At 36.9% G+C, this 17944-nt stretch overlaps 2 protein-coding genes across 5 annotated transcripts; one reads left to right on the forward strand and one right to left on the reverse strand.

The window, feature by feature from the left end:
• Window positions 1-411: 411 nt before the first annotated feature.
• LOC109861176 (neurocalcin homolog) lies at window positions 412-2941 on the forward strand. The gene is made up of 4 exons (XM_020440711.1): window positions 412-498; window positions 938-1056; window positions 1210-1398; window positions 2029-2941. The coding sequence occupies exons 1-4, from the start codon at window positions 429-431 to the stop codon at window positions 2227-2229; spliced, it is 579 nt and encodes a 192-aa protein (XP_020296300.1). The 5' UTR covers window positions 412-428; the 3' UTR covers window positions 2230-2941.
• A 7019-nt stretch (window positions 2942-9960) lies between these two features.
• Window positions 9961-17670, reverse strand: LOC109861175 (GTPase-activating protein and VPS9 domain-containing protein 1). 4 transcript variants are annotated; one of them, XM_020440710.1, is made up of 16 exons: window positions 16799-17670; window positions 16574-16719; window positions 15090-16434; window positions 14834-15018; window positions 14588-14750; window positions 14080-14241; window positions 13845-14006; window positions 13443-13698; window positions 13262-13350; window positions 12739-13157; window positions 12202-12667; window positions 11898-12124; window positions 11541-11797; window positions 11234-11445; window positions 10761-11146; window positions 9961-10645 (listed from the first exon to the last, which is right to left on the reverse strand). In XM_020440710.1, exons 2-16 carry the CDS (start codon window positions 16703-16705, stop codon window positions 10514-10516), a joined length of 4593 nt encoding a protein of 1530 aa, XP_020296299.1. In that variant the 5' UTR covers window positions 16706-16719; window positions 16799-17670; the 3' UTR covers window positions 9961-10513. The 4 variants fall into 4 exon arrangements, with proteins under 4 accessions (XP_020296299.1, XP_020296298.1, XP_020296297.1 ...); XM_020440709.1 differs by having other exon boundaries at window positions 12739-13148; window positions 14080-14253; XM_020440708.1 differs by having other exon boundaries at window positions 14080-14253; window positions 16807-17669.
• Window positions 17671-17944: the final 274 nt, after the last annotated feature.

The raw sequence follows: 17944 nt of genomic DNA on the forward strand, positions 1-17944 counted from the left end.
TTTTATGTTGAAAAATTTCCTTGCTCGTTTCGTCTGTTTTATAATATCCGCATGACCTCTGACATTCACACAGTTTCGCTTGTAGAATTTCGCGATTCTTCTCAGGACAAAGGAAAATCTATTAAGTATGCGTCTTCGTCGTGTACTGTGCCTCCACCACGTCGTCGGCTTTGTTAATCGTAGCAGACCACGCGTTCGCGAGCGCGCGCGCGCGTATATTCTGGAAGTTTAGACCAAATATCTCTTCTTCTTTTCAGAAAGGTATCCGGCGGAGAATATAGCCCCGGTCGCGCAGAGCGCGCGTTGTGTGCTTTAAACGGGCATTATTAAAGTAATAGACTAGTTAGAACTTAATTGTTTCTAATTGGGTTGGCGAAATTTCATCGGGGGAAAAGCCGGGGACTCTACGAAAGAGACTCTGAGCAATCATGGGGAAGCAAAACAGCAAGCTGAAGCCGGAAGTGCTGGAGGATCTCAGACAGAGTACTGAATTCTCAGGTGCGTGCAGGTAATAAACAGTCGTAATCTTCTGATGTGCTATCGCGTGACAACGGTTGAGCTATTCTCTTGAAGCTGAGAACGAGTCTCTCTTTTACGCTCTCCTATCACACAAGCAACTTTCCCGAAGAACTATAACGAAAATGTACATAACAGCGTGTGTGCGGAGGATGTGATAAATCTTTGCTCATAGTACATCAGAAGGTTAACTATGCAACAAATGTTTGGCATGTGATAACACACACACACACACACACACACGTACATTATATATGGGTACATACAATAAATAATTCACAAAACTCAACATTTATTAATAAACATTATTACTATTCGTAATTACTAAGGGGTCGTTGTGCGAAAATACGCGTGAATGACGTGTGCGCGCGGACTAGGCGCAAGTAATATTTTATGGTCTCTCTCTCTTTTCCTCTTGAAGATACCGAGATCCAAGAGTGGTACAAAGGATTTCTAAAGGACTGCCCCTCCGGACATCTAAACGTGGAAGAGTTCAAGAAGATATACGGAAACTTCTTCCCTTACGGCGACGCGTCAAAGGTAAATGGGAAAAACCCCAGGATAAAAATAAACTCGCCGCGAGTATAGCGCCGGCGTGATCGATAAAATTATTTACATATCGCGTGCCACCGCGCGCGCGGCTAGAATTATTCACGTACTTTAAAAACTTTATCATGATTTCCTCTCCCTCAGTTCGCGGAGCACGTATTCAGGACGTTCGACGTGAACGGCGACGGCACAATCGACTTCCGTGAGTTTCTATGCGCCCTCAGTGTGACGTCCCGTGGCAAGTTGGAGCAGAAGTTACGATGGGCCTTTAGCATGTACGATCTGGATGGCAATGGCTACATCTCGCGACAGGAAATGCTGGAAATTGTAACGGTGAGTGTCAAGTCGTGCGAAATCTGTGCGACTTGCGATCTCAAAAAAAAAAAAAAATACATATACATATGTATGCGTATAAAATGATATGATTTACATTGTTTTCTATTTTGGAATATTTTATTCTATGATTAAAAATTTGGAATATTTTATTCTATGATTAAAAATTTAGAATTTTTCTTCTGATGTACAAGAGCACAAAGGTGACGTTACCTTTTTTTATTTTATTTTAATACAGTATGTAGGTAATTCAAGTAGCGCGAAATTTATGTATTTTATTCCTCGTCTCGTTGTGGAAATATTCTGCCGAGGTGTCGGTATACAAGTTATTCAAACGAAAACGCGACATGTGATTGAATTCACATCAGATTACCGTGTGTGATATTGCTGTGCGAGAAAACCGTACGCTTGAATGTGACCTATAGAGTTACCTACACAAAGAGAGAAAGAGAGAGAGTTCAGCGGCTATATTTTTCAATACAAAAAAGTAAATATATTATAAATTTTATTTCATTTTACAGTTTTTGCGCGCAATTTTGGAGAAACAATTGATGCACTTTGTTGCAATACGTAATTTCATTTTGTGTTTTTAAATAGTTTGTTTTATTATTTGTTAAATATCGATTTTAGGCGATCTACAAGATGGTGGGCTCTGTGATGAAGATGCCAGACGACGAGTCAACGCCGGAAAGACGAACCGACAAAATATTTCGTCAGATGGACAAAAATAAGGACGGCAAGCTATCGCTCGAAGAATTTATAGAGGGTGCAAAGAACGACCCGTCTATTGTTCGACTACTGCAGTGCGATCCTAGCGCACAGGCCCAGTGAGATCTGGTGATGCCAACACGAGAAAATGGTGCTATGTTATTCGCATAAAATCGGGATCCGGCCCAATTATAATAGTATCCCTCTCCCTAGCAGCAGTGAAACGCAATCGTAGAAAATTTTTTACATCTGGTAGTACCCAGTCAAGAAACTACCAGAAGACTTGTCCCATAGAATCTTTTTTTTTAGGTTTATGTGTTTGACTTAGTATACAACTAAATTTAGATGCATTAACATCAGAAACTTTTCTTGTGGGGACAAATAGTTTTACTAGAATGACTACATGCCTTATTTTTTTTTTTTTTTTTTTTTTTTTTTTTTAACTAGTTAAACTTGGGTAGCGATATTTTTCACGGTCAACGAGTATGTAATAAATTGACACTTTATATTTAATTGTTAAAACCGCCTTATAGAGAGCATTTTCGTGAATATTTTATATCGATATGTCAATGTGTAAAGAAAAAAATAACAGAACAGTTCGTAATTCTAGAATTAATCTATTCGCTCAAAACGTTGATATCTGTTGATATCGATATATAATAATAAGTTACGCGTTATCCATATTATCCAAAGATTAGAATCGACTTTAGTACGGGTTACATCTAGAGAACAAAGAGAACAAATTCGTACACTTACATATATTTTTCAACTAAGTTTTAATACAACTCCCATTTCCCGATAACAAAAAAAAAACAAAAAAAAACAAAAAAAAAAACGAAAAAAAAACGAAAAAAAGCAGAAAAAAGGCAGAAAGAGAGCAGTTTATATTCTGTCCTGACATGTTCCGTGCCAGATTAATTTTCAATGAAAATTAACTTTCCGTTTACGTCGTTTGGGTCGTTGATCTCTCTTATAATATTTTTAAAATTGCATTAACATGAAGATGTGATGTGTAAATTAAAAAACAAATACGCTACAGAGAAAACAAGAATTTAAGAAATTATTGTCAATATTTTGTAATAATGTTACATTTAATACATGTAGCAAAAAACATTTAAATGGCTTGAACGGAAAGGCTACACGGAATGTGTTAAGACGGGTCCTGCTGAACGCTTTATTTTTGGCAGGACATTCTACGATCGCGTGCATTACATGCGAACACACATGTGTGATAAGCAAGGGCTTCTATAAATTGGGCCGGTAACACCGAGAGAGATCCGGGGTCACTGGGCCCATGGCGCTTGCGCATATCGCAAGCTAGTCGGCAAGACTAGTCCAATCGCTCCATTTTGTGAAAATGGATCGATTTAGCGTGAAGCTTGTTACGTCCTTTCGGGTCGCGCTAATGCCCAGCTACGGTGCGCACGACGAACAACTCTCAAAAAGTCACATTTGCATTTTGAAAACAGAAGAAAAAGAAGAGTAGTCGATTTGCGTCGCTCGCAAGCGAACAGCTCTAGTCCGACGTCGCGTTAATCTTGTCAACAAACAAACAAAAAAAGAAACCAACCTTTGCGACCTTTGTTACGGTCACAAATGTCTTGCGAGACGATCAACGAAAGTTCAAGCACTTTGTACGAGCGAGATTTTAATGTTACACGTTACAAGGTATCCCTCGAATTGTCGTCTCACAGATATCCGTCTCGGATAGCGCACGTATCACTGCCATCGAGCAAAAGCTCCAAGGCGGTGTCCCACTCCTGGCTATCGTCGGCTTGTTCGGCTTGCGCATCCCTTACCTCATTATTCGATGTCTCCGAATCGGCATCATTGCCTTCGAAGACGCGGTATTATATATTCCCTCTCTCCCTTTCCCTTCCGCCCTTACGGACCCCGAGTGTCTCATTTTTTTTTTCGACTATTGTTAAGGACTGATTCTTTTAACGAAAAAAGACTCGCAAAAGATTCACATGTACACACGCGTTGGCGTCTTACTGCGTGCTAGCAACGAAATTTAGAGATCGATTTAGAAGATGAGTTTAGTTGAAGGAAAAACTGGCCGCGTAACGAGTGTGTGTTATGTCATAAATGCGTCGCTCCCTCGTCGAAGGTGCTGCGAGGAAAAAATACTCTTGATTGAATGTGCGGAAAAGATCGACCAGTCTTTCGTCTCGCTGTGACGCTTCGATTTATAATCATTTTAGTGATGAAATCACAAAAACCATTCGGTCCAATTGACAAGTGACGAAGTTTTACTTTTTATATCATTTTATTTTATAACTTTGACTCCCTGTAGCGTGATGTCGTTTTGTTACAGAGTACATTTATGAAAGTATATCAAGGATGTGAGGATAATCTTGTACTTGTATAGCGTAAAAATCTCAGCATCTTTTCACGATTCCTTTAACGGAAGTAAAACACATATTTGCCGATCGAGAGCGAACGGTCTTTCAGCTCAGAAAGTTTCGCGTTTGCTGAACAACCGATGGATATACAAAAAAGAAAACACAAAAAACATAAAAAAAGAGAAAATTTGCGCATGCAAATTTAGAAATGTACATTTAGAGATTTATTTTTATGAATACACACGCGTTCTCTGTACTGTAAAAGTATAAATATGCACATATATCCGTTTTGTCTCTCAGTCGCGATAAAAAAACAAAAAAAAAAAAAAAAAAAAAAAAAAAAAAAAAAAAAAAAAAATAAGAGAAGAGAAGTTTATCACCCCGTCGCGTTCACAATTTCCCGTTGATCGAACGTAACAATTATACATAAAAATGTATATTATATACAAATATATGACGCTGTATTACTAGTAAAAAAAAAAAAAAAAATGTAATAGCGGGAAAGATCGTGATTGAGTGAAATTTGCAACAAGCAGATTTCAACAATTCTATCGCTCTTGACGATTCGCTAGTTGGCTGCGCGATTGGATCGAGTACAATTGATTACGGAAGCATACGAACGATCTACGCTCCTATAGATATTTTTCAATATAGAACGAGAGTTGACTTCCGACACACAGAGTTCACATGTATAATTACTCTTTACACTTAAGAGATAAATCGTTTTATTAAGTTATTTTCAGTTTGTATATTTTTGCAGACTTACACATGTATATCGTAGTCTTTCTCTTTGTTTCTCTTCTTTTTCTTGTTTCTTCTTACTCGCTTTTTTATAAACAATATATATATCATTCGTTTCGCTATGTATTAGTTTGTCCGTTGACTGGTCACTTTTCGACTTTTAATCGATTAACCTTTGGAAGACATTTTCGTTGCACTGTGTGCGACTTTTCAACGAAGCACTCCCCGCAATCCAACGATGTTAAAAATAACACGACGGTATACAAATGAGTGCTGCAAAAAACAACAAAGTTCTGAATTTAGGTTTTTTTCCTAAGGACGTTGACACAATTGCACAAGACAGTATTTTTTTTTTTTTTTTTTTTTTTTTTTGCACAAGTGCGTTATATAGATGCAGATATATAAATGTTACATATATAAATATTTTACACACAAATTTCTAATATAATATATCTCTATTGTATCTTTCTAAGATGTATAATCTATTCACATCTCTCTCTGCTCATTAATATTAAGATTACTTTATAATATCTCTAATCTCACTATAATCTCGTTGTAAAAAAAAAACAATTAAATAACCTCATTAATATTAATATATATATGTATATACATTTGTACATATATATATTAATACACACAAAATATAGAGTTATATAAAATTAAGATTCTAAAGTTTGCTCTTAAACTTTTCACACACACGCGGATTGTATACTAATGCGGAAGTTGGTTGGTCTGTGACGAAACTGTTACATATACGGAGATAACAGTAAGAGAAGTTTTGAATTCACAAAAACAATAATATAAAAAAAATATAATAGTCGTTTTTATAAAAAGCAAAATTTACATAACAATTAATATAACGTAATACTGTTTGCAATATGCTTCGCCAAATTTCGAGGACGGTTACATCGGAGAGATGTATACGGTTAAGTGTGTATCTTAAAACTTGAGAGAGAGATAGAGAAAAGCAATACACGTATCTATATTATATATTACGAGAAAATGTAATGGTCGCGATTGTAAACAAAAAAATTGCACAACATAACAAACGAACCGATTGTCAATAGAAAAGGTGCAACTTGGTCCTCCTCCCGTATGACTTAACTACACTCAACGGTAGATTATTAATTAAAATTCTGAAACAGAAACGTATCACACACAAATAGAATTTCGCTTTCGTGTGATACGCAATCTACTACAAAATTTTATTACTAGCAAGTTATCGAAGTAAATACATATATATACTCTCTCATACATTACAATTATTCTAAGCACAAAACGACAATTTTCATTTCTTCTTATATACTTACACGTCGTCCTCTTCAAGTGTTTATCGCAAATTTAAGAAAAAAAGTCAAGCGAATATTTCTTGATCCCATCAGGGGAAAGAAAATCGATGCTTATAACGATATCGTAAGTGAGCGAAAACTCTTTATTGTACGTGCTGCGCAAAAATATTGCGAAAAATTACGTTATTTGAAATTTTCTGTTGCATCGACGTGAAACTGTAATGTAAATGAAGAAAGAAGAAGACGAGTCTGTCTCGCGGATCGAAACGCGGGAAAGAATGTTTCAAACTTTTGTCTGAACAAAAAAATCTTCATCGAGAAATGTTTACACGGTGTCTCCTCACTGAGATCTTTCTTTTCTTCTCCAATTTGCAACTTTGCATTTCGCACATTTGCTTCTAATGCAATACGGCGAGATACGGTACGGAAGAAATACGCGCTAAAGTGTGAAAACGAATACCCAACGTTTCTTCTCTCTTTCTTCTGGATTCCTTCGATTTCTTCTTGCAACAAAATCCTTTCCCTATTTTGGACGATTTAGCGTAATTGTTCGTTGTTTCATGGAAAGTTGCACGCATGAAACGCACAAAAATAGATTTTAAGAATTATATGTAAAATAACGCGCGTGAGGGAAGAAAAAAAGATTTCATGTTCGCGTTGAAGTGGAATGGAAACATTTATATTATTATCCCTAAATTAAAATTTTATATAGGAAGCTTTTAAATCAATAAGAATCGCTGGAGCGGTTCGTCGTCGTGTTATCGACAAATTTCGAGAAAAATGCATCGATCGCAAAAGAGAAAAAATGTTTCCTCGAAATCAAGATTATATATCACGATTTTAAATCTCAGTTTATTTATTTTCACTTATTTGCGACCTTATTATTATCGGAGAATAATTTTTTAAAAATATGACTTTTCTCTCTCGAGGCTTTTCTCTTGGATACTTGCTGCAGAGCTATTTTGGATGGATGATATCAGAAGCGAGAAAATATGGTTGCAATTTTTCTCGCACACAACGACGATATCCAGGTAACCGCCTGAGATCCAGCCAAAACAATCGCAGCGACTATCTCGAGAAGTCGCGGGATGTAAATGTGTTACATTGCGTATTAATTGCTCGTCGAAGAATAACTAGGCCTCTGTCAAGTTTTCAACAAATAGATATGTCCAACTGATCTTTGAAGAAGAAAAAAACTATAATATGTAGTTCTCTGTTTCTGTGCATCTCGCCAACACACGATGCCAGATTTACTTTCGCAAATTCTAATAAATAATTTTGTCCGAATTCATTTGAAGACACGTATAAGAGCACTTTACAAATTGTTTTAAATTTATTTGCGAAGCTAACGTGAGATTTGCGTGTCTCTGCTTCGTTCAGAATCTACGTCGCCCGTTCGATCAAAACGTTCGCTTCGCATGAGCTACGCGAGTTGAACGAAGATTCTACATAAAAAAAAAAAAAAAAAAAAAAAAAAAAGTTTAATATATTACGGAAGTTTATAATTAGATAATGTTATAAAAATTTCGGGGAAATCTGTTGTGCGATTGATTCTTCGTCTCTCTAAGTGTAGAAATTTGTAAATGTTTTGACGACAGAAACTTCAACTCTTCCCTGTACTGTATTCGATCTATATATATATATATATATGTTTTTTCGTGTTATTATAATTACATTACATCTCGATGTGTCTCTCTTACATCGTTTATGGAAAGAATCGCTGTGTGCTCTTCCGAAGAAATTTTCTCCTCTTTAGAATTCCGAAGTTTACGTCATCACTGAGATGTTTATAAAGGCATTCAGAGCTTCTATTCCTTTTATATATATATATATATCTTTATTATAATTTATTGTTTACTTTTAATATGTGGATTCTATTGATGCTTTACGCACGAAGTATATGACCTCTATATTGTCGTTGTATATTCGTTCTCTGTCGAAACAAAATTTTTGTGTCAAACTTTCGCATGACCACACATACACACGTGCGTAAACTGCATCCGCCTTCCAACACGTTGACGTTGGATTATACCTGCCGATATCGTGTTCGCTACAACAAATTTCGAATATCGTTAACACGCGAGAGACAAATAAATAATCAAAAATCGATAATTTCTCGTAAATGTAGCTCGTGGCTAATGCGAAAGTTCCATAAATTATACACATACATACACACATATATATATGTATATTGCTACAATGTTATTTGTACGAGTTCACAAATAATCGTTCGCTGATTGTTGACTTAATACTACAAAAACAAAAACAAAAAACCAAAAAACAAGAATATTATTAATTTTCTTTTTCCACATAAACAGAAGTGTGTTGCATATTTTGTGTGATATTCAAAGAACATCGTACAAAACGGAAGAAAAAGAAAAAAAATCAAAGCGCGTTTACTCTTATTATATATATGATATGTCTTCTATGTGTTCTGATATTTTTGCGACACAGTGGAACAGAGCGATAAGATATTAACATTGTGATGAGATCGTGAAATATTGTAAAACTCTTATTCGTTTTCTGCCTTATATACATATTTACCGTAAGTGATAATTATATATTATTATTAGTTGTGTCTATAGATATAAGAACAAAATCACACACACAACACTTATGTATCAATTAAAATTGCAACATATTAAAATGTTGGTATTAGTGTTGATATTTTTGTGTGCGTTAATTAACCAAATAAAAGAGAAGAGCATGGCAGAAGAAGCCAGAGCAAAACAAAAAAAAAGTAACATTGACTTAACTACAAAACACACATTGTAGATGGTCCCTGAAATTCAATTGTGCAAGTTAATTTAAAGAAATTATTGCGAAAGGTGAAATAATGAGTTCTTAAGTTTATCTCAACATTTGGTGTAAGTTCAATTGAGTGGCTTCTAAAAATATAACATTTTTTATCGTAATATAACTTTACTTCACTAAAAGGAAGTCTTTACTTTGTGCGAATTCAGCTATTCACAACACAATTAAAAAGTTTTCGTCTCAGAGAACGTGGATGTAATTAATAAATCAATAAAGATATTGAGCAAATTGAAACAAAACAGTTTAAATTAAGCACCTTTTTTTTCTTTTGATCGTATAAATTTTGTTTATGTGGTATATAGTATAAACAAATACCTAGTCTGAAAACTGACTCACCGTTTTCACCAATAGTGGCTGTTGTTTTTTTTTTTATTTCAGTGCAACACACACAAGTGTTGACAATGGTTAATAAGTTCGTCGTAATAAACCAATTGACCGAAAAAATGGACTTTTACCGGCATGCATATTTGATCGCGTGCCGATGTGCGAGAGTATCATCAAAATTAACCTGCAATTTTACCTCGTATTTTGATCGAAGAGAAAAAGAAGAATTCGAATTCTCTGACAGACTCTTCTGCAATCGACTTATGTCGATTATTAATTTGACTTGTCGTGGTTTTTGGGAATAGGACGAGAGGAGAGAAAACACAAAATATAGAAAAAAGTACTACATAACACAGCTTATAATTATCCTGCTAAACGGTTATCAATTCTATAAATTCTATATTGTTTACACATAAAGTATTAGAATAATATCTTAGACGTTTTTTCTCTCACGTCTTCTCATCAATGTTCTACGAGAGAAAATTGTACAATAAAGTAACAAATTTAAAGACATATGTATATATAAGCCATAGTTTTTTTGTTTTTGTTTTTTACGTACAATCTGATATTCAGTCTTTGCTGATGTTACTGTGTAATAACGTGCAAAAGAACTAATAAAAACTCTGTTATGTAAGAATTTTTACTCAAGTTATAAAGAAGAGCATAAAACTACTACTAATATTCAGCTAGATTTACACAAGATAATTGGTCTTTCTCTTCTCTTATGAAATCACGAAATTGTGATTATAATACAACTTTTCTACATTATTATTATTATTATTATTATTATTATTATTATTATTATTATTATATTATTATTATTATTATTATTATCACCACATCTAATTATCTCTTACTTTATATCTTATTTGTCGTAATACTTCTGAGAAACTGTTAATCCATTGTCTTGATAAACTCAATTGCGGAGCAGAATTGAGTCCACCAATATTGTTCCTCGCCCTCCAATCGATTCCCATAAAAGCTATCTACATATTGAACAGTTGACAGCAATGATGGTGGATTAGTCTGAAATTCAAGCGTATATAAGTTTAGATGTGTAATTGTCTCATTTCAAACAAACAGCATTACGTTTCCTTGTCCGAGTTGTTATCAAAAGTAATTTCTTCGGTTTAATGCACACCTTGATTATAACGTAGACTAGCACCGGAATCAAGTCGTCAGCAGCAGGTATTCCTCTCTCTGAAGCCATAGAGAGAAGATTCAAGATAGTGGTAGCGCAACGGAATACACACTGTAGCTTATCCCTAGGAGTCTTATACGCCGATATCACAGCCAATTCAGCCTGCGCCCACGGCCATGGGCACTCGTAATGATAGACCTTCGGAATGCGTAGGTCTTTATGATTCGGGGTTACGACTTTCGCCAACTTTTTGATGTGATCGTGAAAGAGTTGGTCCCGATTTACGTCACCGTCGCCGTTCGGATAGAGTGCGTTATGATACACCCGCGCCATAACAGTCCTCTCCACCACGACTCTCGCCAGATCTAACTGATTAGCGCTCGCCGCTAAAAAGTGAAAAGAAACATTTAAATATCCTTAATCGTTTGCTGTATTGTACGAGACAACGATAAGTAATAAGCAATTTTGTTTACATTGCCAGATTGGATCGTTGTCCATTTCAGCATGGACTTTTCCCAGAAAGCTGTTTACAAGATCTTGCTTCTCGTCGGCCAGAGTGAGCTTTTTAAATTCATCACAGAAACGCAAGAGGAAAGACTCTCTTTTTTCCAAAAATACTTTTACACAAACGGACACAAGATGATTGTTGATGGCATCTCGATCGCACTTAACTCGCTCACAAAGCCTTAAAAAAAAAAAAAAGATTATCAGTTTACTGTACACTTTGTGTAACTATTTTATTGTGTTACATGTGTATCTATAAATAAATAAATATACTACCTATCCAAGTGAGCTAATGTCGACAAAAGTCCCTGGCGACATCTGATTAAGTATGCAATATAAGGAGATCGCTTTTGATAGTCTTCACGTAGGGACTTGAAAAGTTTTCTACATCCGTCATCATTGAACAGTTGAACGCAGCGCAAAGTTTCATGAAGATGAGCTATCAATGCTCTGTCTTGCAAGTTTATAGCTTCTGCCAATTGTAATTGTAAAAACGCGACCAGCTCGTTCTCTTTCTGTGACCAACAATGCCTCTGAAGAAATACAAATTTCAACATTAAGTTCAAAAATGAATGCTTTACAAATATGTAAATATACGCGCACGAACAAACGAGAAATAAATTTAATAGATACCTCAGAGGTATTCCATGGAATGTGTTGAAGATCAGCAGTACTAAGTACCATACGTAATTTTCTCTTGGCATCCGCGAAAGCATAAGACAGTTCCACGTTATTCTGGTCGATTGAGAGTCTCTCATCCTCCACCTCTTTCGTGCGGGATAGATTGCTCTCGACAGAAGCTGTATCACTAGCTGCACTTGGTTTTCTCCTGTATTTTGCTAATATGTCATCAGTAGAGTCTGTGTAATTAAAATTATTGCATATAATTTGTATCAATCAGAATTTGCAATTGTTGTTGTTTCTTTAATAATCTTACCGCTCGCGACATTACTAGATGACGATACGTCTTCCGACATAATCCTACGAAGTCTATGCCTGCATATATCGACTCCGTCGCCACCAGCTTCTCGATCGTAGCATCTGTCGTCTGTCCCGCGGAGTGATTTGCCTCTACGATTTCTCAGCGATAGTTTAAGTTTACCGAAAAATCCCCGCTTATTCTTTTGATCGTCGTCCAGCAGTTCCTTATCGCCACGCTCGGCCGTCATGTCGAAACTTATGCTCTTTGGAATAGCTCCCGTTGACACATTTGGTTTGGAAAAGTTAGAACTCGACCCATCCACCGCGTCGCAATTGCCATTAATTGTCGGTGTCGGCAAATCCGACGCTGACGTGTTACTTTTAGTTCGCGGTTCCGATCCGGAACTACTGCTGGATGTTAAGCTGGCCGTACTTAAGCGGCCTACGGTATCGCCAACTGACGCCATACAGCCGTCCAATACCTAATTTTTGAATTAAGATCAATGATAAAAAAAGAGACGAATCGGCAAAGTAAGAGAAGAGAAATGCAAACCTCTGTCTTTCCGTCAATGTTCTTGGATTTATCCGGTAAAACAGGCGCAGAAATATGGTTGGCTAAGAGCAACGCCGGCGCAACTGCAGCCGCAACGATGTGATTATGCGCGGGTGGTTGACGTTCGGTTTGCTTAACGTTATCAATTTGAAACTTGTCTATCAAGTGGGCCAGCCTAACTTCCCGCAACGGTTTCCCGTAATCCGTAGTGTTTATGTTGTTAGCATTTTTATCTACATATTCCATTGTGCCGCGTCTATAATCGGGTTTAGTTCCACCTCCGACTTCTGTCGCGTTAGATGATGAGGGTGACGGAGATGTCGTCGGTGATGTTGGGATTGCCGCTGAACATCCAACGCTGGAATCCTCTCGAATTCCCGATGAAAAACTGACGTTCGAACTATCCGGACCTGCAATCACTAAATATATTGGCAAAGTAATTTGTTTAAAATTCCAAATAATTATTACGAGCATGACGCATATACACAACAATTTATTGTTAATAAAAACGCATTATATTTACATGGAGTGGCTGACTGAAGTGTTTCTTCGTTTCCTTCGGAATCAGCGCGACTTTCTACTTCAATCTCAGACCTGGCTGTATCGTCAGATCTATATCACAAATCACAAGTAGATAAATTGTAATGTTATTTATTAACAGACAACCAGTTAAAATGTGCGCGCACGTATATAATAACATATACCTGGCGACACTAGCAGTATCGTCAGTATCTACTTCAGTCAATCTTTCCGAGTCGCTAGCCAATACGTCTGTGCTCCAAGCCTCAGACGCGGTTTCACTAATATCCAACATATTTGGAGCAGACTCGGTAGGTAGAACAGGTGCAGCTTCAGGAGGAACAGGGAGTGATACTCGATCTTGCTGTTCGACTATTTCGCTGTCTGAAGCCAACACATCGGTAGACCAAGTATCAGATACCATAGACACAGTTTCGTCTCCTACAAAACAAGATGTGAATTTGTCACATAATATCACATTTACTAATAAAAAAAAAAAAAAAAAAAAAAACACAATATTGCTGACTTTATCACAAATGTAATAAAAATTATTGGTGCGCAGTTTGTGTTCGTCAATTTGCAATTACCTTCAATAAGTTTTTTAATTTCAAATTTGCAAAACTTGTCGTCAATTTCAGATCGACTTTGTTTAGTTGGAATAGTAGGTGGTGGCAAGTCCAATTGTCTCACTTCTCCCCCGGCACGTCCATCATCTCCTTCGGTAATTTGAGATGACGGCGTGTCTCGACCTATAAGCATGTGCGTGTAGAAATATACAGAAAATAAAAATAAAGTATTTAAAGGATTGCAATTTCAAATTACCTGATATATTGGGAGTTCCTCTTCCCGACACATTAGCAGATACCATGTCTGAGAGATTATCATTCTGATCCTCTGTCTCTAACTCCAGAGAAGAAGCGACACTGTGATTTGAAGCAGCTTCTGATACAGCTTCCAAATTATCGGATGTATTACCAATCGAGCCTTCGAACAATACTAATTACTGTTCATGTAGACGCGTTGCAAAAGTCACAAATACATTTAAGTTATATTTTGAATATTAAATCTGTTTTAATGCGTATTTTATAATTTTAAATACATACGCAAACTCACACATAAGCACTTCTACAAAGATACACACAAGAAAACAAACAAAAATTGTTTAGTAATTTTAAATTAAAGCATTATATTTAACAGTTAAAATTATAATTTTTGCTGAACTGCAACATAATTTTATAAGAACTTAATTTGAGTCTCATAATTGACAAAAAATTATTCCCGAAATCTGAATCCTTACAACTATCAGTGTTTAGAGTCAACAACAATGTACCTTCGTCATGCGACAGTGAGAATCGAGTTCTCTTTTCTTGCGTTTCAATATTGCGTTCTAAATTACTACCCTCTTGCCTGGTATGTTCAGTGGATGCATCATCGGGGAGATTCAATGTAACAGATCCATTCTCCATGCCATTTTCGAATTCCATGCGTAAAACCTTGAGACAAAATAAACCATTTCACTGAATAACTTTGATTGTTGTCGAGTTTAGATTTTCGCACTCTCGTACGAAAAACGTACTTTCTGTTCGCTGAGCAGTCCTACAGATTCTCCAATTGTCGGACCAAACGGTATGACTAGTACTTCTTGCGAATTCTTATCAGACGTCTCTTCTTCGGGACCACAAGTGCCATTAACTTCCTCTCCACTTTCATTTGTTACATTTGGCGAAAATGACGTACTCATTCTTATGCCACGTCCCTTACCTGTTATTATTTAAACGTTATTTTAATACAACGTGAATAAAGTGTCGTTATGCGAATACTCTATAACGTACCTTTTCCTGCGGTAACACCTCGTTTGGTAGGTGTTCCCAAGAATTCGTTACTCAATTTGTTATTATGCAGCGAGCCCGAAGGCAGTTGTGACAGCATCTCTTCTAATTGTTTTTTATCGAACATATTATGCGATATTGCTTCCTCATTGTTATTACTAACAATCGTATTCAAAAACATAATTAACGCATTTAATTCACTTTCCGTAAACAACGTTGCGGATCGTGACAGGCCTTGAAGTTTATTATTGTCAATAACTGTTGGTTCCTCCTCCTCTAATTCCTCCGTCGCACCATCTAACATCGAATCTATTATGGAAGACACTGAATCTTTCTCAAATCTCTTGTACAGATCGACGACTTTGTTATCGATACTTTGATATTTCTGCAGCGAAAGCATCTGCAAAATCTGTCCGACTTGCATCAGATTAAACCTTGCGATATAACTTATCGGCGCGTCGGTAATACCGTACGGTTCAGGATTAACTATGGCTGGACAAATAAAGTATGTGAATACAAGATCGGTGCATATAGCGTGCACTTCTTTTGGATCGACGTTTCCGTTCTTGCTCAAAAGTCCAGCCATTTTCCTCACAAGCCAGCTGATACTTGTAGGAAAACAGTGCATTGTTTCGCGAATATTAAGAATAAATCTTTGTGTAATACGATGCAAGGAGTTCACTGTCCACAGTCTGTAACGTTGCAGCTTCGCTTGATACTCAGGAGTGCCTTCTTTTCCAAATTTCTTCAATCTCTCAGCAGGTTCAAATCTGATCGGTGCCTTCTCCGGATCGATGTCCAGAAACATCTCATCCTCCATGAGCAATTGCACAATAGGATTGTGCAAAGCTGCCGTTAAGAAAAGCTTTGCAGAGAACAAACTTTCGTGAAAGATCGCGTACAATCTGGAAAACGCACACGTGCCGTGTCTGAGCAATCGTCGTGGATTATCAGATGGGATTATTTGCAGCAACATAAGATGCCTCAACAACTGGAGAACCAAACTTTTGTCCTCTGGTAAAATACAACTGCCGTATAATCCAGCAGCCAAGCATTGTATAATTGTTTGCATTGAGTCTGGAATGATTTTGTCTCCTTCCATTAAACATAGAGCAAGCAGTTTGGGTGATTTTCGCAGTGCACCTAAGAATTCTCCATAAGACAAACATGCTTGATAACGCAAATATTTGTATGCATCAATAAAATGTGAATTTTCCAAGGCATTTGCTCTTAGGCAACACGATGCCGGAGTGCAGTCTGGTCTTGCTAGTATCAAACGATTTAAATTGACTCTTTCTTGAGCAGTTACCCAGGCTTGTTGTGCTAATTGTGAGGACATGTACAAAACCTGAAAATAATATTCTATTTAAGAAGCTTGTTTAAAAGTAACGCAATATATAAATTACAGCTGTCCACATTTTTACACATTTTCTTTGTACAAATTACTGAGATCAATGTACAAACTATTTCTCATAAACGACACTCACCCGTTCATTAAGAGTTTGTAAGTTTTGCTGTTCAGAATTCACAAACAATCTCTCTTGTCGTAAATGACGAGCTAATTCCATTATATCCCACTGTAATGTTTTGTGAGAATCAATGCTGTTAATCGATGACATTGTTGGATGTATCCCTTCAAGACACAATAATATATTAAAATTGAATCTCTTTAAACACGAAATAAGAGAAAAGTGTAATCTGTGTGTAATTACTTGCGTACAATCTTGTCAGTTATCTTGAACAAGAACATGTAGAGACGTACTTCGAAAGTAGCTTCAGTAAACCGTCGAGCGTATGTTTTATTTCTCGAATTCAGAGACTCGCACACGGGAACATATTGTTGTTGTTTTATCGCCCACTCGCCGTGCGAGTGGATTTCAACTTAGGCAGAACGACGTTTCAGACGCTCAATCTCAACATTATTGCATAATTCATTAGCAAGTGAGCACACAGAAGTTTTCGCGACAATCGTAGGAACGTCACGGTTAAATGAGGTTTGCTGTTTCAAAATTATCTGGTTTAATTAATTTCAAACGAAATGCAAGTGCGCACGTACGCGCGCTGTTACTGATTATCACCAGTAAATTAGGCTCGATTCGCGTTATTATTGCGTTACGAATTTTATACGTCGAGAAGAATGACGTCCGAGATTCGCATTCGACTGTCGTCGCTCTCCTTTGTCACACTCCGAGCTCGCGAGTCGAACAACGCAACGAAGCACCGATTGCTCCAACACTTTACGCATTGACAACAATGACTGTACGGTTTATCTTTCTTTTATTCGACAAACAATATCCAGAATAACACCCCCAATGACACATGATCACTTCCTGTTGCAGAGGTTAGATTTTTTCTCGAGAAATGGCTGCAGATGTCACACTCGTATATATACATACACAGCAGACGCACAAGATCATGAGAGTCGATCGGTTTTACAGTCGGCTATTTTCGTCCGTAATTGAGCGCGTGTGTGTGCGTGTGTCTCTATATAACAGGGCCAGGACGATGTTTTCTCTTTTATCCGCTGTATGTTCTTATACTTGCGCAGCGTGTATATATATGTATTACTTTGACTATATAAACATGGACTGCTAGTCAGGAGATCTGACCGTAGACGACATTGAACAGCGCACTCTGAGTTTGGGCCAATAACTAATAGGTCGTCACGTGGTCCTTGCCAGTGTCACCAGCACGGTTGGGCACGTATCACGAAGTAAGAGTAAGGAGATCGAACTCCGTGATATAAAAGTGGTCCCGATTCTGACGCCTAATTGGGAGGGAATCCGCTCAAGGGAATAGTTTCTTACGGTTGGACGCCATTTGCAATTAGTAACGTAACCTAACTTTATCTGTCAGTT

Source organism: Pseudomyrmex gracilis, unplaced genomic scaffold (assembly GCF_002006095.1).
Source record: "Pseudomyrmex gracilis isolate BER0280 unplaced genomic scaffold, ASM200609v1 scaffold_615, whole genome shotgun sequence".
NCBI classification, from domain to species: Eukaryota; Metazoa; Arthropoda; class Insecta; order Hymenoptera; family Formicidae; genus Pseudomyrmex; species Pseudomyrmex gracilis.

Bases quoted from the DNA above. Each gene is read 5' to 3' on its own strand.
- LOC109861176 (XM_020440711.1), top strand. From the start codon at position 429: ATGGGGAAGCAAAACAGCAAGCTGAAGCCGGAAGTGCTGGAGGATCTC. The intron at 1,057-1,209 runs GTAAATGGGAAA...CCTCTCCCTCAG, and splicing joins CTTACGGCGACGCGTCAAAG to TTCGCGGAGCACGTATTCAG. The intron at 1,399-2,028 runs GTGAGTGTCAAG...TATCGATTTTAG, and splicing joins AAATGCTGGAAATTGTAACG to GCGATCTACAAGATGGTGGG.
- LOC109861175 (XM_020440708.1), bottom strand. From the start codon at position 16,705: ATGTCATCGATTAACAGCATTGATTCTCACAAAACATTACAGTGGGAT. The intron at 15,019-15,089 runs GTACGTTATAGA...AAATAATAACAG, and splicing joins AGGTGTTACCGCAGGAAAAG to GTAAGGGACGTGGCATAAGA. The intron at 13,158-13,261 runs GTAAATATAATG...CAATATATTTAG, and splicing joins ACTTCAGTCAGCCACTCCAT to TGATTGCAGGTCCGGATAGT.